The 23,155-nt window shown below is 45.8% G+C and overlaps 1 protein-coding gene across 2 annotated transcripts in view; it reads right to left on the bottom strand.

Moving 5' to 3' along the window:
- Positions 1-23,155, bottom strand: part of RCE1 (Ras converting CAAX endopeptidase 1) — a 105,763-nt gene that overhangs the window by 34,228 nt on the left and 48,380 nt on the right. For both annotated transcript variants that reach the window (XM_029612454.1, XM_029612455.1), the window contains exon 4: positions 17,641-17,719. In XM_029612454.1, coding sequence (XP_029468314.1) covers positions 17,641-17,719 — 79 coding nt within the window. The remainder of the gene's footprint in view (positions 1-17,640; positions 17,720-23,155) is intronic.

Raw genomic sequence — 23,155 nt, 5'->3', positions numbered from 1 at the left:
AATAAGCCTGGTACTTTTGATGCAACTGCAACACTGCTCTCTGCTTCAACGGCAAGAGATAACGGGGACTTGGACTCAGACAGCAACCAACAAGGGCCGTGACTTTGAGAGTTTGGGATACTAAGTATGGAGGTGACCTGTATGATGTGGCAGATGCCTTCATAAGCTTGCTGGGCAGACTGGATGGACCGTTTGGACCTCTTCTGCTATCATTTTCTATGTTTCTACTATGTTTCTATGAACCAGGGGTGGGCAAACTACAGCCTGCTGGCCAAATCCGGACTATCACCAAGTTTCATCCAGCCCACCTATCTATAAAAAATTAACGTTATATGCGGCCCACGCCATTTGTCAGGCAAAAAGAAGCCCTGTCCTGCACCCTAGCACTGTTCCCTACTCCCACTAGCAGGAAGAAGAGCAGAGCTGTGAACTGACACGTCGGCAGGTTCCCGTCCCTCACCAGCAAGAAGAAGAGTGCCATGGTAGAGAGATGTGCTGGCAGGGTTCCCATCCCCATTAGTAAGAAAAGGCCCTGCATGGCGGTGGGCCCGAAGTTAACTTGCTGGTTGGCCTTCCAGCATCCAGCTGGCAGGAAGAAGACCACGATGATGCCGGCAGGAAGGGTGAGATACATGGTGGGAAGGGAAGGGGTATGAGGAAGGGAAGGAGGGGAGGGTGGGAGTGACAGAGGAGAGAAGGGAAGAGAATGAAAGGAGGTGACTGAGAAGAAAGGAGTGAGTGGGGAAGGAGCCTTCACTGAGACAAGAGGGAGTGAGTTGATGGGGGAGGGAGCTTGACACAGAGGGAAGGGGAAAAGCGCCTGACAGAGGGAAGGGAGTGAGTGGGGAGCTTAAGAAAGGGAGAGAATCTGTTTCTGTTCTGCATTTGTTTCAAAGGTGAGGTAGTCTGCTAGTCGGGAAAATGCCTTGTACTTCTTGGATTGAAGGTCTTGCTGATTTTGTTAGAGGCTGGGATCCATGATTGAAGGGGCTCCTTGGGTGCTAAAATGATGATGTTTAAGCCTGCTGGATACCAAATGCCTGCAGCAAGTGCTGGGGGTTTGGGTTGTAGGAGACTGGCTCGGCTGCATCCTGCAGTTAAAGGGTAAAAGATAAGGAGCAATCTCTTGCAGGCAGTCAAGTCTGTACACCTGAGAGCTGGGAGATATCTTTAGCTACAACAGTGCAGGTAGGACCAACCGAGTGGATTTGGTAGGTCAAATGGCCCTTATCTGTTGACGTATACTATGCTACTATTGTGCAAGACCCTTTTCTGACCTGTACAGAGATATTCTGTGCATCCATAATCAATTCTACAGCTGTGAAAACCATTACTTCTCTAACTCCCACCCACAAGGCTGACCCTAGGTCTGGGGTGCAGGGCCTGAGACAAATCAGCCTATGTGGGCCAGACCAGTACGCTCTCTCCAACATCCTCCCCACTAGGCACAAATATTCTTCCTCCACCTGGCAAGAGGAGACTAGCTCTTCTTACCTACAACCACATCTTCTTTTGCCAGCTTCAATCTGAAGTCTGAAAGTACAAGGGCCCTGAATGCTCAGGGTGGTCAGCAAATGAAGAGGCAGACAAAGATAAGAAGAGCTGCTCTCCTTCTGCCAGTGAGAGGTACAGGGGGTGGAGGCTATTGTCTCAAAGAGGATCACAGCACAGAGCTCCAGTGCTTTACCCACAAAGCAGAAGAAACCATTCTGAGTCCTGGTCACCATGTGTCTACCTACTCATGAATGCTGGTAGCCAGAGGAGCCATTTAAGGGGCAACTGATTTTTGCCACACTGCCCTATTCACTTTTTATCTTGAAAGCAAGTTTGCTTATTGTAAATAGTGTTCTCTGTAGGCAGCAGGATGAATGAGCCATGACATGTTGCCTTACAACTCTAAGGGGAGGCATTAAGAAGGAATAGCCATTATGAATAAATAGGTTTTGAGACATTTCCTAAAGCAGAACAGATCCTTCTCTGCCTGATGTCCTCCAGTTATATCAGGTATGTGACCCACACTTGCTAGGCCATGCTGATGCAATGAAATGGGCCTATCTTTGAGTATTTTTTGTACTGTCGTGGTTATCAGCAGATATGGTGGAAAAGTATACATGCGTTCTGCATCCTGAGTGGATCTGAATTCACTGGGATGAATGGAACAAAGTCTTTCCACTTTTCTGGTTTTTTTTTGTTTTTTTTTATCAGTGCGAAGAGTCCATTGGCTATTGCCTGTTGCAGGGATCATGTGTGCAGGTGAAATATCCTGCTGAGGCAGTCTGCTAACCTGTTGGCAATTCCCAAAAGGTAGGTTGCTTGCAGAATAGCTTGATTGCATGTCCATTCCTATATATCTTTATTGCCTCTTTTCAGAATCTATGACCTCGTGCCTCTTTGATTGCTGACAAAGGACATAGCTTCTTGATTGTCTGTCAAATGAGAATGCTCTTCCCCTCGAAGACATGCGTAAAAGTTGTTAAGGCATGTATGATCACTCACAATTCTAGAAGATTGATCTGAAACTGCCTTTCTGCTAATGACCATGTCCCTTGAGTTTGGAAGGAACTCATGAGGGTTCGCCAACCCTTGGAGACGTCTGTCACTACTGTGACATAAGGAAGTAATTGGATTGGTCCCCCCTCCTGTAAGGTGTAGGGGTTTATCCACCAGCAAAGTTCTTGTTTCATTTTCTGTGAGACATTCACCGAATTAGTCAAGGGTTGAGTCAACTGGTCCCATTGGGAGTGGAGGCCCCATTGAAAGAGGGTTAGTGATGTTATATGAACTGCCACTGGAACATCCCTGGCTCTTATATATCTGTGTTCTACAATTGATTATTATTTATTTGTATACCGTCAATCTGTATGATCAATCTTGGCAGTTTACAGTACATTGAATAACAAAATTATAGCTTACACAATTCTAAATTACAATAAAATGATAACCTAATATACACAGCTTTAAATAAATAACTTTAGCTTAAAATGCTCAATCACTGTTGTTTTTTTGGATATGTGATGTTAAATAGCCATGTTTTCAGTGCTTTAAGGATCTTGCTGTTGGATTCCAATCTTAACTCACTCGGCAAGGTGTTCCAAAGTTTAGGGCTGGCTATTGAGATTGCTCTTCCCCTGACATCACTTAAATGTGTGCCATGAATAGTAGGGACCTGTAAGAGATCTTTGTTTGCGGATCTAAGAGTTCTATTGGGAATATAGAGATGCAAAGAGGCATTTAACCAAGTGACATTATTATTGTAGAATGAGTTATGAATGATTGATAATATTTTATATTGTGCTCTGTATTTGATGGGTAACCAATGTAGTGATTGTAGTGTTGGAGAGATATGTTCAAATTTGCTAGTACCCGTTAGTAATCTTGCAGTGGCATTTTGTAATATCTGTAATGAGTGAATTGTTGATTGAGATAAGCCCAGTATTAGTAAATTACAGTAGTCAAATTGGCTGAAGATTAGTGTTTGTAGTATGATCCTGTAATCATCTTGGTGATGAACAAGGAATCAGAGCATTCGCTCAACCTGTCAAAAAAAAAAACCAAAAACCCAACACTCTCCCCTACATAGATTCTATCCAAGACCCGATGAATTTGATTCTCTGAGATGGAATTAGAGTCAATTTTTCAAAATTCACTAGGAATTCTAGTTATTGTAGGAGTTGAATTGACTTTAGTAGGGAGTCCATACTCCTTCCTGGGAAGTCACAGTCAGTAGCCAGTCATCCAGATAAGGGAAGACACAGATGCCTTGATGATAGAAGTGTGCTTATGCTAAAGCTAAGCATTTGGTTAATACTCTCAGAACTACCAACAGACTGAAGGTTAGCACCCAATACTGGTAATGAGAGAATTCCACCACAAAGTATAGATGTCACCAGTGCGAGAGATGAATGGATATAAGAGCAATAGCAACTTTTAGATGCAGAGCACACATCCACTCCCCCATCTGTTTGAAAGGTAGAAATTGTGTGGAGAGAGTTCATTTCAAATTTCTCACGAAACAGATTCTTGTACAGATTTCTTAAATCCAGGATGGGTCTCAATCCCTGGAGGCAGGCATTGAACCTCTGGTCATATTGATCGGGCGGGACAGGTTCTATGGCCTGCTCTGTGTAAGTAGCAATTCCACCCCCAGGCAGAGTTGCACTGAGTGAGACAAATCCGGAGTGAAAACTGAGCAATGTGGAAAGTCAGGAGAAATGCAAGCGGTAACCAAACTCTGCAATCTTGAGAACCCAGTGATCCTTGCTAATCTTGTGCCATTCCTCCAAGTAAAGGTAAATTCTTCCTCTACCAGACAGGATGAGTGCTGGGCTTGGAAACTGGCCAAAAAGTTGGCCAGGCTTGGGCTGGACTTTTTGTGTCACTTTTGAATGGCGATTTTTTAGGCCATCTGCTTCAAGCAGGAAGCCGTTGTTGCTGTGGAAACAGAGGAAGAGTTCAGTATTTTGGAATTGCTGGAAGAACCATCTATAGAAGAAAGACCACTTATAAGAGAAATAGGGCAAACTTGAAGTGGAGTGTTGCTCTGAGCCCTTTGAGAGCAAGTGGACTTCCACATGTTCCTCCTTGATTTGAGCAACCATTTCTCTGAGTTAGTCTCCAAAGAGATGATCTCCCAGATAAGGGACATCTGCTAGTTTATTGTGGACATCGTGGCACAAACTACTGGCTGTCAGCCAAGCCACCTAGTGTGCTCTGATGGAGGTTGATGAAGATCAGGTGTTGCGTCCGTCGCGGCTCGACGCCCTCTTTACCTCTGTGGCGACTCCCTCCGGGTCTGATGGACGACTGGCTGCCGCAGCGTCTCCATGCTGTCTCCCTCCGGCATCCCCAGACCGGCTCGACAATGCAGATCCACCACGTTGCCTGATGACCTAGGGCGCGCGCACGCTCTGATTGAAGTACCAGCAAGGGCGCGAACCTCAGGGGCGTCCCCCTGAGATGACATCATCCACTTCCAATATTTAAATGTCTCTTATTCACTATCTAACTGAGTTAGCAAGGGGATTGCTTCGGCTTTACTCCCAAGCTACTCTGCCTCCTTGGTCTTACCAGAGGTATCTGCTCCTTGGGGGCCTCGCTCTTTTCTTTACTTTCAGATTACAGATAGGAACCGGTACTCGCTCCTCGAGGGCCCATGTTCCTGGACACTCTGAAGATTCTCTACTGCCTGGAAGATATCGGTGCTATAAACAATTGTGAGTTACCATTGCTTTTTCAGAGCTTTCCCTGGAACCAGGTACTCGCTCCTCGAGGGCCTAAACCTTTCCAGCTCCTGAACTTCCTTGAGACCTTATGTGAGTTTTGTTATCTAGATCTGTTCATGAACCTTGTCTACTCTACCTATTCACTTTCTACAGTTTCTCAACAGCTCACCCATCCTGGATCACGGTTCCAGTGCCTGAGGGAGTACAGCCCTGCTGGGCATATCAGCTCACTACTGCCACCTCTGGTGGTTTCCAAAACCTGTTTAATATTGTATGCAAAGTTACTGTTCTATGTAATGGCAGTGCCAAAAAATTCTGTTTAATGACACTGTCAAAAAGTTTTAGTTTTCTGTAAACCGATACGATGTGCAAACGGCTATCGGTATATAAAAACCTTGAAATAAATAAATAAATAAACTAATGTGTGCCTGTCTCCATACTCAAGCCTAGCCGGTAGTCCCTCTTGGGATATCCTCCCGCGGGAGTGGTCATCTGCCACTGGCCCAGGGATTCACCACTACTATCTCAGATTCATAACAGATTGCTAACTTCCAGCATAGCGGAATATAACAGAATCTGAGAGACACTACAAGATAGCTGACTCTTCCTTCTTAGGAGCCATTCATTCAGATTGCTCCTCCATCTAATGCCCAGCTTTCTTAAACAGATATAACATTGCTAACTCCTCACGGAGAACCCTAACAGATTGCTAACTCCCTAGCAGATTTATAACAGCAGACTGTCATATCGAATGCCTCATAAACTGATTGAGTAAAATGCCATATACACTTTTTCTGAATCTATGAGCAGCTATGGGTATGCAGAGCTGCTATCCCCTGGAGGAAGAAAAGGGCTTCGGTTTTACATGCAGTCACGCAAATAATGAACCATGTAAACAGGTGAGCGGAAATACGTATATTAAGCATGGAGCTCTGGATACACCTTTTTATCAAAATTGTTGAGGTGTTCCCTGATGGAGTATCTGAAAATGTTCTTGTTTTCTTTGCTGTTTCCAAAGCTGACTCTGCATTACTTCAGTTGCATTGCTCCAAAATCTGGAGTTTTCTGGATTCCATATTTGAAGTGTAATTTCCTTGCTATTGAGGTGCAGGAAATCGCATTCTTCCACATATTCTTGTTTGTAATTCCTGCAAGATAGCATAAATGGGAATAGCTGCTGGCTGCACTAGGGTATCTAGGATCTAGAGAAGTCTGAAGACTTCTGAATGAGGGTCTTTGTCTTTATGGATGCTAATTCTGACGCCTTGTCCAAAAACCTGGAGGTGGAAGCGAGTGTTCCAGAAGCTAAGGTAGGGGATCATAGGGTATTCCAGTTGAATATTCCTCAGATCCAAGAGGGGAGGGAACACTAACCCAGGACTTCAATGATGAAGTAGCAAATGGGATCAGGAAGGTGTATTCCTGGTGGACTTCCTTCAATTGGCTGGACTCTGCTGCAAGCAAATGTCGAGGACTAGAACCACCTTGCAGAGATTCTGATGGAAGTGCCTGTCCAGTCAGGTGTTGGTGGGACTCCTCCTTGCGGGAGTAAATCTGATATCCTAGTGAGGAGAGGTTGAAGAGTACGTTCCTTGTTGTTAGCTACCAGAGAGGTAAAGAAAGACTTCAACTCTGCTGCTTGGTCCAAGGGATGTTGTGCTCTCTGGCAGGGCACTGGAGGTGAACATCCTCTTCTGAAACTAGGATGGAATCTTCCTACTCATCCTCTGGACTTTGTAAAAGCTGTCCTGGGTCCCGGTTAGAGATTAAGGACAACAACGAGCAAATGGGATCTGGTGTTTCTAGGCATAGGCTTTGCTCCAATAACTTCAATGAGGATACTGCCCAAGAAATTAGCAGAGGTAAGGAAAGCATATTGGTTCCTGCCCTTGAAAAACCTCCCAAACTTATGGAAGCACCGCATCTTAGTGCACTGATGATCCAGCAGCTCTCTCCAATGTACGAGGCGTAGTTGGAGTGAGTGTCAATGGCACCAATGTGTCAATGGTGCCGGGGCTTGAGGTTTTTTCAGTGTTCATTGTGCCACTGGCTTCGAAGAGTGATATTCTTCTTTTTTGAAGGACCCAAGTTCTGCACTTTCTTATAGTTACTTAATACAGAGAACCTGGCCTACTCCAGTGAGGAGGAGAGATTATCAAGGAACTCCTGTTCAACTTGGTACCCAGGAAGCGCAACAAGGCTCCAACTCCAGGAGGATGACTGGCTGTGGTTCTTCAGAGACTTACATAGTTCTACCATTTTCCAGGACCTATGTGAGTGCAGAAACATTCAGTCATAGTGGTAACAATTTGCTGGTTGAAGAGACCCTATGTGGTAGTGAGTGGGAGGGATGGGTTGAGCAACAGAGGGAAGGTATGGGGAGAGTATCAAGGAGGGACAAGTGTTGAGAGAGGAGGGAAGGGGTGAGTGGGAGGGAGGGAGGGATGAATGACAGAGGGAAGGGAAGGAGCCAGCATGTACCTGAGAGAGAAGGAAGGAGTTGGAGGGAGGGGTGACTGACAAAGCAAAGGAGTGAATGAACGAGGGGGAAGGAGGAATGAGAAAGTAGAAGAGAGGAGTAAGAAGAAGAGAGAGTAAAAGGGTTTTGTGAGAAAGGAGAAAGTTTGTGTGTGTTCCCTGCTCCCCTCCATCTCCTCTCCACTAATTCACGACAATATCAGGGTGACTGAAAATCAAAGATTCCCAGGTGCTCCTTCAAAACATTTCTGGCAGTGAAAGATATTTGTGTGGCTATTAATGAGGTGATACCAGAATTTGAATTTTCTTTTGTATGCTGAGTTGGTGTGGGCTGTCTCTTGGAGTGTGTATCCCTTTTGGGTAACTTAGCAGGGGCGGCAGTGGGGGGAGGGGGCATCTCATCCTATCCTCTCTCTCGCCTCAGGCAGTAGATTGCCATGAATTGTTCCTAACTGCTGGCATCAGTTACAAATAAGGTACAGCTTTGCTCATGCTCTGGGCTGCCAACACTCTGAGCTACCTCCTACAGCCTGACATCATCGTCAAAGACTGGCTCAATGTCATATGTGTTAGCATGTCAAAGGAGACATTTTGAGGCTGACCTTTACTGATGATGTTAGGCTGGGGAGGCAGCTCAGAGAGTTGATCACATAGCAGCAGCAAATTTACTGATGCACCACCAACTTCAGCAGTCACCCTGATCGGGATCTTTCTTTGTACTCACAGGTAAATTGCATCACCAGAAGTGCCCTAAATAAATTGCGGCTGCTAAAAAGATTAAAACCTTATTCATCAGATGTAGATTTTCAAACTGTACTACAGTTGCTTGTGCTTTCAAGTTTAGATTACTGCAACGCATTGTGTATGGATTTATCTAGTTCATCTATGCATGCACTTTCAAATGATGCAGAATTTCACTGTGATGACTCCAATCAAGGGAGGATATGGTTTATGATTTATTTGATGAATCGCTGTATCTTACAACTCATAATTCAAAGCAATGTACAAATACAATTACTGTAAATGTTACTAACAGAAATAAAATAATCTAAATTAAAGAGGCACATGATATATAAGTTTAAAAATGTTCATAACCAAAATCCAACTTATATAAGGAGCATTATACATATTTGATTAATCATAATTTAAATAATACATAATTGGTTGGCTGAAGCCGAGTCCCATTGCTGGTGCCCCGCCCAAGGCTGGATCCAGTTGCTGAGGCCCAACTTGAGGCCTAGGCCCAGGCCCAGCCAAGGCTAGGTCCAAGGCCTAGGCCCAGATTAGACGTTGGGGTCCAGCCAAGACTGGGTCCTGTCACTGAGGCCCGGGCATATAACTCCAATAATGCGAACCTTCCATTGATTACCAATTGCCTAAAGGATCAATTTAAAAAATGTAAACACTGGTATATAAAGCATCTGATAACCAGACCCTTTTTCTGTTAGTGCACTTCTAAAAGTGTATAAACCACAAAGATCTCAGAAATCTTTTGGCAAGGCTCATTTAGATATACTCTCTGTAAGGCAGAGGAAACAAGAATAAAGAATTTTCAGTGGCTGGTACGCAATGGTGGAATACCATTCCTTTTTAAGGAAGCAATTTGCTAAATGTAAAAAAGTAGGAAAAACTACAGGTTCACGCAGTAAAAGGCTTCAGTTTGGTGGAGTTGTGTGCATTTTTCTTTTTTAACGAGCATGTCTCTGTATGCAAATAGGAGTTTTGCCTTGTGACTAAGATTTTAGTTTCATTTCTGTATTTTTAGATTGTGGGAATTTTTATGTTTAATTATGAATATTTTTTATTGTGTGCCACCAAGTTTTTTTGATTGAATGGATAAAGAAAAATTAGTTCTTACCTGTTAATTTTCGTTCCTGTAGTACCACGGATCAGTCCAGACCTTGGGGGTTGAGCCTCCTGTCCAGCAAATGGAGACAGACCAAAACTGAAAGGATATCCTATATCAGGACAGAGCCTACCCTGCAGCCCTTCAGTATAACTATTGTCAACGCAGAAAAAAACAACCATAACAGGATCAAGCAAGTAACTATAAAACTCAATTGAGCAACTCAATAACATTTGAAGGAACTCTGTAGAGAGAAACGCTCTTGCATATACTTAGCTCCCAACAACCAAAGCTTCAGGTATAAACGTCCGGTGTGCTGGAGAAAAATTAAGTACAGACTTCTGAAAATCTGCAATGAAAATCTTCGAGTGGACGATATGAAAGAAGAAGCAGGGAAGAGCGTCTGGACTGATCCATGGTATTACAGGAACGAAAATTAACAGGTAAGAATTAATTTTCCTTTCCTTGTACGTACCTGGATCAGTCCAGACTGTGGGATGTACCAAAGCTTCCCTAAACCGGGTGGGACCGAGACAGTCCCGTCGAAGCACTTGCCTACCAAAAGAACCAAAGACTGGTGATTGCACATCCAAGCGGTAGTGTCGAGCAGAAGTATGCAGGGATGTCCTGGTAGTGGCCCTGCAAATTTCTTGCAGAGAAACAGATTGATTCTCCACCCAGGAAGTAGCTTGAGAACGCAGTGAATGGGCCTTTAGGCCCTCAGGAACCGTCCAACCTTGACAAAGATAAGAGAGGCAATTTCCTCGGCCTAACCACAGAGCAATGGTAGCCTTAGAGGCCGGTTTGCCCCGATTCAGACCACTCCTAGGACAAAGATGATCTGATACCCGAAAGTCGTTGGTAACCTGGAGGTACCAGAGTAGAACACGTTTAACATCAAGTCTGTGAAGGTCGCCTCCAGCGATCCCCACAACTTCTTCTGGAGAGAATGCAGGGAGCTCCACGACTGGTTGACATGGAAGACTGAAACGACCTTCGGCAAGAAAGAAGGCACCATTTTGAGAGAGACTCCGGAATCTGAAAACCGCAAAAAGGGTTCCCGACAGGACAACACTTGGATCTCTGAAACTCGCCGAGCGGAACAGATAGAGATGAGAAAGACCGCCTTGAGAGTGAGATCTTTCACCCTAGCCCGATGGAGGGGCTCGAACGGAGCAGTACAGAGAGCCCGAAGGACAAGATTAAGACCGCATGATAGGCAAGTGGAGCAAATGGGTGGCCTCAGGTACTTGACGCCTTTCAAGAACCGAATCACATCCAGATGAGCCGCCACGGGATGACCGTTGACTCTATCGAGAAGGACTCCGAGAGCGGACACTTGTACGCGCAACGAACCGAAGGAGAGACCCTTGGAAAGACCCTTCTGGGGGAAAGAAAGTACCACCGAAATTGGAGCGGAGCGTGCCGAAGCACCCGATTCCACACAGACGGTCTCAAAAACTTTCCACATGCGTACATAAGTCAGCGAAGAGGACTGCTTGTGAGCCCGCATAAGAGTGGAGATAACTTCCTCCTTATAGCCCTTATGCCTTAGACGTCACCGTTCAAAAGCCAGGCCACTAGACAAAAGCGATCAGCCTGGTCGAAAAATACAGGCCCCTGCCGAAGCAGGCGAGGAAGATGGCCGAGCTGAAGAGGCCCGTCCGTTGCCAGGTTGACGAGGTCCGTGAACCATGGTCTGCGAGGCCATTTGGGTGCTACCAGAACTACTGGCCCCTGGTGGATTTCTATTCTTCGGAGAACTTTTCCCACCAGAGGCCACGGAGGGAACACGTAGAGAAGGACATCTGCGGGCCAGGGGAGAGCTAGAGCATCCACACCCTCCGAACTGTGTTCCCTCCAGCGGCTGAAGAATCTGTTGGCCTTGGCATTGCGCAAGGTCGCCATGAGGTCCAGGTGAGGGGGATTCCACCTGTCGACGATCAGATCCATGGCTTCGTCCGAGAGTTCCCACTCTCCAGGATCCAGAGACTGGCGAGGAAATCGGCCTGTATATTCTCCTTGCCCGCTATATGGGAGGCAATCCAGGTCACGCTCCGCCCAAGCAAAGAGACGGCTGACTTCTAGAGCCACCAGGTGACTGCGAGTGCCCCCCTGGTGGTTGATATAAGCAACCGTGGTGGAGTTGTCGGATAGGACCCTCACTGCCTTGCCGCGGATTAAGGGTAGAAACTCCTGTAGCGCCAGACGCACCGCCCGGGCCTCCAGCCAATTGATGTGCCACAGAGTCTGAACCAGAGACCAAATCCCCTGCGTGGTCTGGGACTGGCAGACTGCTCCCCAGCCGGAGAGACTGGCATCCGTGGTCAATACCAGCCACTGTGGAGTCTGAAGAGGCGTTCCCCGGAGAAGATGAGGAAGCGAAAGCCACCACTGCAAGGCAGCGATGGTAGAGACTGAAAGCGGGAGACCCGTGTGAAACTGCTCTGACACCGGCTGCCAACGGGATAGCAAAGCTCTCTAACAGATGCCAATGTGCAAAGGCCCATGGGACTAGGTCGATGGTGGAGGCCATTTAACCCAGAACTTGGAGGTAGTCCCATGCTGTTGGAAGAGGGAGCGAGAGGAGGTTCCGTACCTGATTGATCAGTTTGAGAGCTCGAGCTCGAGGCAGGGACACCTTGCCGATCCAAGTATTGAAGCGGGCCCCCAAAAATTCCAACACTTGGGAAGGCTGGAGATTGCTTTTGGGAAAATTGACTATCCATCCCAGGGAAGAGAGGAGAGCTAGAACCCGATCCACCGCCTGTCTGCAGAGACTCTCCGACTTGGCCCGCACGAGCCAGTCGTCTAGATAGGGGTGGACTAGAACTCCTTCTCGGCGGAGGGCAGCCGCCACCACCACCATGACCTTGGTGAAGGTGCGTGGTGCGGTGGCGAGGCCGAAGTGCAATGCCCGAAACAAAGTCCCGGTTGAGGATGTGGAAGCGAAGATACTTCTGTTAATCGTGGTGAATTGGAATGTGGAAGTAGGCCTTTGTCAGATCGAGAGGCAAGGAACTCGCCGGGATGAACCACCGCGATGACCGCTCTCAGGGTCTCCTTGCAAAAATGAGGAATCTTGAGAGCCCGATTGACCCTCTTGAGGTCCAAGATCAGACGAAAGGCACCGTCCTTCTTGGGTACCACGAAGTAAATAGAATACTGGCGGGCGCCGAGTTCCTGCTGTGGAACTGGGACAATGGCGTCCATACTCTGGAGTCTGGAAAGTGTTTGGTCCACCACCTCCCGCTTGAGACGGCTGCAAGGAGAGACAACGAAGAGGTCCGGCAGGTCTCGAGCAAATTCTAAGGCGTAACCATCTCGGACAATGTCGAGAACCACAGGTCCGAGGTGATTTTGACCCACTCCTTGAAGAGCAGGGAGAGATGACACCCAGATAGGGGACCGAGGAATGGGTCAACCGAATTTCATTGTGAAGTGGGCATGGAGGTGGCACGCTGACAGGCCCCCTCGCGGAAGGGCCTGTGCCCATGAAAAGGCTGGGACCAAGATTGAAACCGGGAAGAATAACCTCTAGAGGAGCCACCGTGCCCCCGAGGCATACATCTTCGTTGACCCCAGAAACAAGGACAGGAGGGCGTAAACAACCTACATTGTTTCGGACGATCCTCAGGCAGCTTATGAACCTTGTTTTTCCCCCAAAGAGTTAATAAGCTGCTCAAGGTCCTCTCCAAAAAGCAACTTGCCCTTGAAAGGCAACGTGTCCAAGCACGCCTTAGAAGACGGGTCCACTGACCAATTGCGCAACCAGAGGAGCCTTCTGGCGGATACCGCTGAGACCATCGCTTTCGTCTGGACGCGGAGGAGGTCGTACAGTGCATCTGCCCTGTACGCGATGACGCCTTCCAACCTTTCAGCCTGCTCCGCCTCCGCAGACGGGAGGTCCTAGGTGCCGAGCAGTTGTTGAACCCACCTAAGACCTGCCCGCTGCATGAGACTGCTGCAGATCGTCGCCCGGACCCCCAAAGCTAGAACCTCGAAGATACATTTTAAATGGGCTTCAAGCTTACGATCTTGCACATCCTTTAGGGCCGTGGCCCCCACTACTGGAATAGTAGTGTGTTTGGTGACCGCAGACACAGAACAATCCACTGTGGGAGTCCGCAGCATGTCCAAGCAATCCTCCGGGAGGGGGTAGAGCTTGTCCATAGCTCTCCTGACACGCAGTCCCGCTTCGGCAGCTTTCCATTCCCAGAGGAGTAACAATTTGTGCTTAGGATGGAAGGGAAAAGCACTTGCCGGAGCCCTAAGCCCCGCCAGGACCGGGTCCATGTCTTTGGGCAGCAAAGTCATCAGCATATCCGCAGGGGGCCCCTCAATTCCCAGCTCCTGAAGGACAAAGGGAATGAGGGATTCCAATTCCTCCTTCTGAAACATGCGGAGGACCCGGGGGTCATCCCCCTCCGGGGGGGGGGGGGGAGCACCCCCGCCAAATCTGCCGAGGGATCTGGGTCCGGAGCACCCAGAGGCGCTGGGGGGGTCAGAGATGGGGTTTACTCCCGGGACCACCCACACCCTAACGGGCCCCTGTGGCTCCGGGATCGGGAGAATGGGCGGCGGAGTCTGTTGCGGGATTTTTGCCAGCAGGGAGGACCTGGGGAAGGGTCCTCCTCTTCCTGCAAGCTGGCCAAATAAGATTTGTGCAGGAGAAGCAAACATTCTGAAGAAAATCGGGTCCTAGCTTTGCTGGAGGGGGGGGGGGGGGCGGGGGATCAGTGACCTCATCCTGAGGCAACACGAGGTTTAAATCGGGGGTGGGGGAACTCTTGAAAATTCGGGTCCCCAGCCCCTGGCAGCTCCGAATAGGGAGCTGCCGAGATCCCCAAAATGGCACAGCCGTTCCTGCAGTTTGCCGACCTGGGAACGGCTGTGCCATGCGGAGGGGATTAAGACCGCGGGCTAAATTTGGTTGCCCTGCTGAGGAGGGACCTTCCTCACCTGGCAGGCGCGCCAGGCGCGCCGAGGGCTCACCACAAGCAAGGCAGGCACTAGGACGCAGCATCCCCACTGAAGAGGAGCCGCGATCTGAAGAAAAAAAACAGCTGACAGAAAAAAAAATGATTTACTAGCTGCCGGCGGGAGTGGAGGCAGAGGAGTGAAACCTACATGCTCCTCGGGGTCTGGCTGCTGGCTTGTGGCTTTAAAGTATGTAAAAAGTTTCCCTACTTCTTGTATTTTTTTTTTTTAATAAACTGAGAGGAAGTGAAAACTTCACTGAAACTGAGGGGAAAAAAAAAGGAGGAGCACTGAGCCCTACAAGGCAGCCGGGGGGGGGGGGGGGGAGGGGTGAGTGACTGGACCACCAGTATCAGCCCCCCCACACCAAGGAAGCAGTCTTGGACTTAGGCTATGCCCTGCACAAGGGCTAAACCCCCCTAAGTCCGGCAAGAGCCAGGAGACGGAAACGTCTCTTGCGAAAAAGAAAAAAGAGACAGAGTCAAATTGAAACCAAATTAAAAGAATATATATATATATATTTTTAAATTGATTTAATACTAAAATAGGTTACTACTTGCTTGATCCGCAAAGGAAAGAAAATAACAGGAAAACCAAAGGCTGACTAGCCCAGATCAGGAGACCGCAGGGTGAGCTGATCCATCTGCTGGAGACAGACAAATACTGAAGGGCTGCAGGGTAGGCTCTGTCCTGATATAGGATATCCTTTCAGTTTTGGTCTGTCTCCATCTGCTGGACAGGAGGCTCAACCCATGGTCTGGACTGATCCGGGTACGTACAGGGAACAGATCCTTTTAAATAAGATCTGATTAACCTTCTATTAACTGTTCTCTCTCTCATGATATCTTTCAACAACTGATTAGCATCCCACATTTCCACAAGCAACAGCAGCATTAACAACAACCAGTGGGAAGTGCCCATGGCTATGCATGGCAGACACTGACACATGGTTATACGTGTCACATCAGCAAGATATCACTGCCATGCATTAACAAGTTATTAAACAAGCATAACCTCCTACATGGCTCAATAAATGATGGGGGTTACAAGCAGGACATGTCTGATGTGCTGACATCAGATGATGCCATAATCCTGTTAAAAACGCAACATAAAATATGACAGCAGACAAGGACCATAGGCACATCTAATCTGCCTAATTTATTTATTTTTTTACCTGGCCATAGATGCCAGTTGATCACTTCTTCTCAACTAAGGATCCTCTGTGCTTGTTTCATGTTTTCTTGAAGGAGTGACCTAGTGGTTAAAGCAATGGGCTGAGAACCAGGGAAACCAGGATTCAAGTCCTATTTCCCCCACTGACACTTCTCGTGACTTTACCCTTCCGTTGCCTCAAGTAGCCACTTGGATTGTAAGCTCCTTAAGGCAGCACTTATACCCGAAAACTAATAATGCTGCAAGCCACCCTGAGCATTGTTTGTAAAGACAGGCTAAAACTCCAAAATTGTTCCTCTTAAGGTCACCCCACCACCACTGTGAGGCTGTTCCATATATCTACATCTCTCTCTGTCTCAATGAAGAACAGGGCCAGATTTAACATAATGGAACCCATAGGCAGAGGACGGAGGGTGAGTGGTTTAACTCTTGGAAATCAGAAAACAGCCGGAGTCATCCCAGTTTTTGGGTGCCCTAGACACGTGCCTCTGTTGCCTATGCCTACATCCGGCCATGATGAAGACTTATTTCCTAATGTTACTCCTGAGTCTAACCCTTTGACCCTCATCCATAACTTCTTGTTCCACAGCTTCCTTTCTGACTAGTACTGACTTTTCACCCCTCTTTGTATGTGACCCATCTTAGGACTTGTACCAGGCTACTCTGGACTCCCAGGGAGGGACCCTACCATTAAGCTAGGAGGTCTGGCATGTCATGCCCTGCCAACGTGGTAACGTGGTGATATCTCTGGCATAACAGACATGAAGCACATTTGGGTGGCACTCAATTCACAGTGGTTCTAAGTGTGAAAGACCTATACTATCACTGGGATGGGGAAACAAGTTATAAAAGAAAATAACTCTCCAGAAGATGAGCTATCTTTTACCTAGTTTATTTATCAGGTACTTCAGCATTTTTTAAAGTGTGTGTCATGCACTGTTTATGGTTTTCATCACTTGATTATAACAGATACTAGAACACTCTCTCTTCCTGTTCTGCTCCCTCCTCCTTCCCCCCCACCAAGGGTCAAATTAATTTCATGTCAATTCTGTACTTGATAGTTTCATTTTTTTAAAAATCAGATTAAAACCCTCTGTAAGCTAAATATTGCTCTTAAATCTCCAAATCAGTCACCAATTTGCTCTGTCAAGATCCTAAAAGGTTCCTTGTCTTGCTGATGCTTTAATTATAGTTGATAGGCAGGTGAAGTTTAGAAGATTCAGAAACATAGCACTATAGCACTCCCACGAGTTCCAAGTCCCCAATATGGTCATAATCACATCATCTTTAAGTAGCCAAGACTCATCTTCTCTCACAACATGGCAGACTTTTTTTAAATGACCCTTGGGAGATAATCAATCTGTATAAAACAAAACTCTTGCAATCCATGTAAGATTGTTTTATGGTTTACATCTCCTCTAAAACTATAGAAAGTAAAGACTGGAAAGGACCTCTGGAAGTCATCCAGAGGCACAAAGAGAAGTTTAGAAGGGACCTCAAAAAGTCATCTAGAATCAGAGAACATTAGCGCACTCAAGCTCTCTCTCTCTGTCAACTTAAAAAGAAAAATTCAATTCTACATATCTCCCCCTCTCTAACTGGCCATCTCTGCATGTCCAGTCATCACTCATGTTGCTAAGTGACTGTGCATACATCATTTGAGAACAAACCAAAAACCCACAACAATCAGGAAGTAGCTGTTGCAGAGGGTCCACCAACTAGAAAGTTGCCTGCTCAACTGCTCCTTTCCTATTGGCCATTGCTTAATGACATTTAGAGGATTTGGACCCATGACTGAAAACAGAAGGTCATCGCTTATATCCTAGGATCACTGCACTACATCTCTGCACTAAGTATGTACTTGTTGGCAAAATGTTAGTTGGCCAAGAATAAAAATTGGGCCAGCTATAATTGCCCGTGCCTACGAAGCCCTGAACTTACCAAAAATAATCTTCATTCCATCAAACAAGTCCCAATGGCAGTCCAATGACAACTGGATAAGTGGGCCAAGGAACAAGACCTGCAAGAGGCACATTACCTTGTTATACAATTAAAATAAGTAAAAAACAAAATAATGGTCCTAGCAATGCTTCTATATTATTAATAAAGTCAGACTTTTGTTTACATACTCACTAGGTTATGTAGATGCCTCTACATGCTCTGTTCTGTGGCACTTGAGCACAAGAGTCAGCAACAAAGTGCTATTATAAAGAAAGCCATCAACAGGCATATTACATGTAAGACACATGAAAGTAATTCTCCCACAAAAACATAAGAAATGCCATGGGACCATGGAACCTGGCACCCTACCTTTGATAGTGACCAGTCCATGACACAAATACCTTGCAGATTGCAAAAAGTTGATCTGTTTCTCAGGGATAGCAATGGCTTTCTCTAATCTACCTGGCTAATAGTGTTTTATCATCATCGTCTACTTATTTCACGCTTTTCCAGCAACAGAGTTCAAAGCGTGTTACAAAAGGTTAGGGTTACATTGCAATATACAAGGTGGCTCTATTTACTGTGTTATAAATATATAGTGGTTGGGTAATTGTTACCAATCTCAAAAGAGGGCTAGAGTTTACATTTATAATTAGTTACTATATAATAGCTGGGTATCCATGTTATATGGAATAATGCAGGCGTAGGGGTTTGATTTTTGTATCATGGTTATGACTATAGGCTGAATGCGGTTAGGACGAGCCATGTCTTTAGGTCTTTCTGGTATGGGGCTTGTTTAATATTTGGTAGTATCAAGTTTATCTTATCAATAGACATTTGCTATTCCTCCTTTTTCCCACCAAATAATGGCCTCAAAGCAGATTACAAACAACATTTTTAAATCAAGCTGTTACATTACAGTGATTGAAATAGTTTATAAATCACAGATGAATCAATTTTACAGCTGGTTAAGTCAGAAAGACTTAAGGTCTTTTCCACATGTGCAGAGCTTTGCACTTTTCCACATTAACTTTCATTTGCCATTCAGATGCCAGTCTTGCTGCAGTTCTTCACAATCTGCTACAGTTTTAACAACTTTGAATAGTTTTGTGTCATGTACAAATGTGATCACCTCACTTGTTCCATTTCCGGATCATTTATGAATATTAAACATCACTTTATCAAATGCCTTTATGAAAGTGTCCATTAAAACCTTCCTTCATCAGCGCTGCAGGGTTGCCCGGTCCCCCTTCAAAGCTAGAAACATAAGTAGCTCAGTGGGCAGGCCCATGGAGATCAAGGATAAGAGTTTAGGCCTAGCTGGGAACAGACAGGCCCCGGGACTCCAGGAGAAGGCGGTTCCTGCAAGAATGTGAATACTGAAGGTAAAAGCTGAATGTAAATCTGGCTGGAGGTAAGCCATTTAAGCTGGACAATTTGCTTGTGGAAAATAAAGTTTTATGTAAGAAGAGTGAGTCCAGTGTGTGTTTGACCTCAGGGAAGTTACAGACCGCTTGTGCAATCTCACCCCTAGATTCATCAAGCTGCAGTAAATATAGCAGAAATATGACACATTAGTGCTTCCTGCAGCTGCCTCTTTGAAGGTGTGTCAGGAGAGCTGGTTGGAGTTCAGTTGGTGGTTAGTTGGAGTTTTGGAGGAGATTTCAATTGATTACCTGAGTGAGTTGTCCTACTTATTGTTTCTCATCTGTTTACCTTTATCTTTGTCTATTGTATTTATCTGTGCATGAAAGTTTTGTGCATTTGTCTTATTTGTCTGTCTGTTCCTTTGTGTGGAGGATGGTGAGTAGAGGAGTAGTGGTGAAGAGAGGAGTGGTGTGTGGGGGGGGGGGAGGAGAGGATGGAGCGTGGAAGGCATGGGGAGAAGAGGGCAGGAGTGGTAGGAGGAGGAGGAGTAGGGACAGTAGAGTTGAGATAGGGAGGAGGGAAGGATCTAGGCAGGTGAGTGTGGAGGGAGGAGAATGGCAGGGTAAGGCTAGACAGAGAGGACAAAGGGAGTTGTCAGGGCAGGGATGGGGAAGGGAAGGGAGGGGAGCGAGAGTCATGAGTGTGACACCACCTCTCCGGAAGTGGGAAGTGGCAGCAGGTTGTCCACATCTACAGATTCAGTGTGGAGGAGAACAAGCAGCTCATCACCAGGGTCCTGGAAAATTATAACATGTTCTTTGGCAATTGGGCTGCGAAGACCTCCAGGGCTCCAAGGGCCAGATATGGTGGACCATTGCACAGGCCATATCTTGACAGAGTGGCATCAAGAGGATTGGAGAGCAGGTGACCCACTGCTACAGGGACATCAAGGTGTAGTTAAAGAATAAGGTGGACAGCCAAAATAAATATATGCACCAGAATGGAGGAGGAGCGGCTCACTGAATGGCTGGGTCTGGACATCTTTGAGGGAACGGACGAAGTCCTGGACATGATGCGAGCCGGGGCTTGCAAGTCACATCACCGGTAAATACGAAGTCTGCTACAGATATCCACAATTTTTTTTTTATATTTCTCTCTATTGCATTTTCAACAACTAAGAACAGTTGACCAGATTTACACACATATTTCAATGTTACACAGAAACTCCGCATATTGCCCCTCCACCCCCCCACCCCCCCATCCAACGTATCACTCAAGAGGTGATTTAACGAATGTTATAGAGTTTACAGTCTCAATCAAACTGAAAACCAGTTCCCAAGAATGTCCAATCCCTGCTGCACACAACAGGCAAATCAAAAGGATTATCAAACAGCGTCCAAATATTTGTCCTGTAATGCTTTTGGGAGATGTTCAATGAATGGACCCCAGATTTTGGAGAAGGCCCCTTTCTTCCATGTGCGATGGTCCATATTTAAGAGAGTTAGCACTTCAGTATGCCAGAAGTCCATTGTCGGGGAATCTTGCTGAAACCATTTAGATAGTATGCGTTTCCTTGCTACTCCCATAGCTTTAATTACCAACAAATAGTGTTGGCGTGACCAGTTCACCTCTGCATCGGCAATACCTAGTACAGCTATAGCTGAAGTCTTTGGGAGCAGGCTCCCCAGTATCACCGTCAGATATTCCAGCACCAGCTTCCAAAACCCTTGTATCGGGGGGCATTCCCACATCCCATGGGCTAATGAAACCTGTGCTTCTGGGCACTTAAGACATTTTGAGGAGGGAATGATTCGCATCCAGAAAGCTCTAAGAGGTGAAATTATAATCCAGTGCATTACCCGTAGATATTGTTCCCTCATGCCGACCAAGGGTATAGCTTTATAAAAGATATTTAGAGCCTCTAGTAGATCCTCCTCAATTAGGGCAGATCCCAATTCCTGATTCCAGAGCTCATACCTCCATAGGGAACTGATTCTTGCAACAATTTGTATATAATGCCCAGGGATTTTTTTAGGGAATAAGGCCAGTAATCTTTGAAAGGGGCCGAACCGATAGGCAGCAGTAGCTGACCCAAAATGTTTGGAAATAAAACTGGCAATTTGGAAATAGCAGAGGATATTATGGGGACGAAGCCCAAATAGTTTCTGACATTTAGGGTTTGTTGGTCAATAAAGTCCAAAAATGTAGATGGGACCTGTTGTGTAAGGTTGGAGTAAAACTTCCCTTCTTGGCCTGGGATAAATTTGGTGTTCCCACATAAGGGCATTAATAATGACATCTTCCAAGGTAGCGACATCCTCTTACGGGTGGCACACCAGCCATACCTGGCATAGCTCACCAGGATATTTGTGTTCAGATGGACAGGAAGATCTTTCGGGCCCGCATGTACCACAAAACGTAAGTCGATGGGTTTCGCTATTTGACGATCAAGCTGCACATCCGAATAGCAATTACTGCTGCAGATCCAGTTTCCCACTGATCAGAGTGCACATGCCATATTGTAAAATTGTATATTGGGGAACCCCCCCCCCCCCCACATGTGCACTGGGATCATCAGTTTCCGAAGTGCTATTCTCGCCCTACGGTTTTTCCACAGGAAGGAAGTGCTCAGTCTGGCAATGTTACTTAACTCAGAGGGGGATATAGCAACATAAGAAAATGCAATACTGGGTCAGACAAGGGTCCATCAAGCCCAGCATCCTGCTTCCAACAGTGGCCAATCCAGGCCACAAGAACCTGGCAAGTACCCAAAAAACTAAGTATATTCCATGTTACCATTGCTAGTAATAGCAGTGGCTATTTTCTAAGTCAACTTAATTAATAGCAGGTAATGGACTTCTCCTCCAAGAACTTATCCAATCCTTTTTTAAACACAGCTATACTAACTGCACTAACCACATCCTCTGGCAACAAATTCCAGAGTTTAATTGTGCATTGAGTAAAAAAGAACTTTCTCCGATTAGTTTTAAATGTGCCCCATGCTAACTTCATGGAGTGCCCCCTAGTCTTTCTACTATCCGAAAGAGTAAATAACTGATTCACATCTACCCGTTCTAGACCTCTCATGATTTTAAACACCTCTATCATATCCCCCCCTCAGCCGTCCCTTCTCCAAGCTGAAAAGTCCTAACCTCTTTAGTCTTTCCTCATAGGGGAGCTGTTCCATTCCCCTTATTTTGGTAGCCCTTCTCTGTACCTTCTCCATCGCAATTATTTATTTATTTATTTATTTATTTATTGGTTTTATATACCGGAAGTTCCTGTATACAATACATATCACTCCGGTTCACATTTAACAGATATAGCTATCGCCGGGTAGGCGGTTTACATGGAACATATTAAATATAATATAATGAACAGAAGAACTATAATACAGTGTAATATATTATATTAAGAAACAACTAAGATCAACTTAGGTAACAACTTGGAACAAAAAACTGACTCAATGTGAGCATTACATTATTGTGGTAAGACAAGGCTGGATGTTTGTTCTTCCTGCTTTAGCTCTCTGGGAAAGCTTGAGATGCGGCGACCAGAACTGTACACAGTATTCAAGGTGCGGTCTCACCATGGAGCGATATAGAGGCATTATGACATTTTCCGTTTTATTCACCATTCCCTTTCTAATAATTCCCAACATTCTGTTTGCTTTTTTGACTGCCGCAGCACACTGAACCGGCGATTTCAATGTGTTATCCACTATGACGCCTAGATCTCTTTCTTGGGTTGTAGCACCTAATATAGAACCTAACATTGTGTATCTATAGCTTGGGTTATTTTTCCCTATATGCATCATCTTGCACTTATCCACATTAAATTTCATCTGCCATTTTGATGCCCAATTTTCCAGTCTTACAAGGTCTTCCTGCAATTTATTACAATCTGCTTGTGATTTAACTACTCTGAACAATTTTGTATCATCTGCAAATTTGATTATCTCACTCGTCGTATTTCTTTCCAGATCATTTATAAATATATTGAAAAGTAAGGGTCCCAATACAGATCCCTGAGGCACTCCACTGCCCACTCCCTTCCACTGAGAAAATTGCCCATTTAATCCTACTCTCTGCAAGAGGTAACATTTGTAATACATAGAGAAGTTTTGGGAGGAGTGACATTTTAAAGA

The sequence above is a fragment of the Rhinatrema bivittatum genome, chromosome 8 (genome assembly GCF_901001135.1).
Source record: "Rhinatrema bivittatum chromosome 8, aRhiBiv1.1, whole genome shotgun sequence".
Taxonomy (NCBI): Eukaryota; Metazoa; Chordata; class Amphibia; order Gymnophiona; family Rhinatrematidae; genus Rhinatrema; species Rhinatrema bivittatum.
This window is presented reverse-complemented; position numbering and strand designations above follow the sequence as displayed.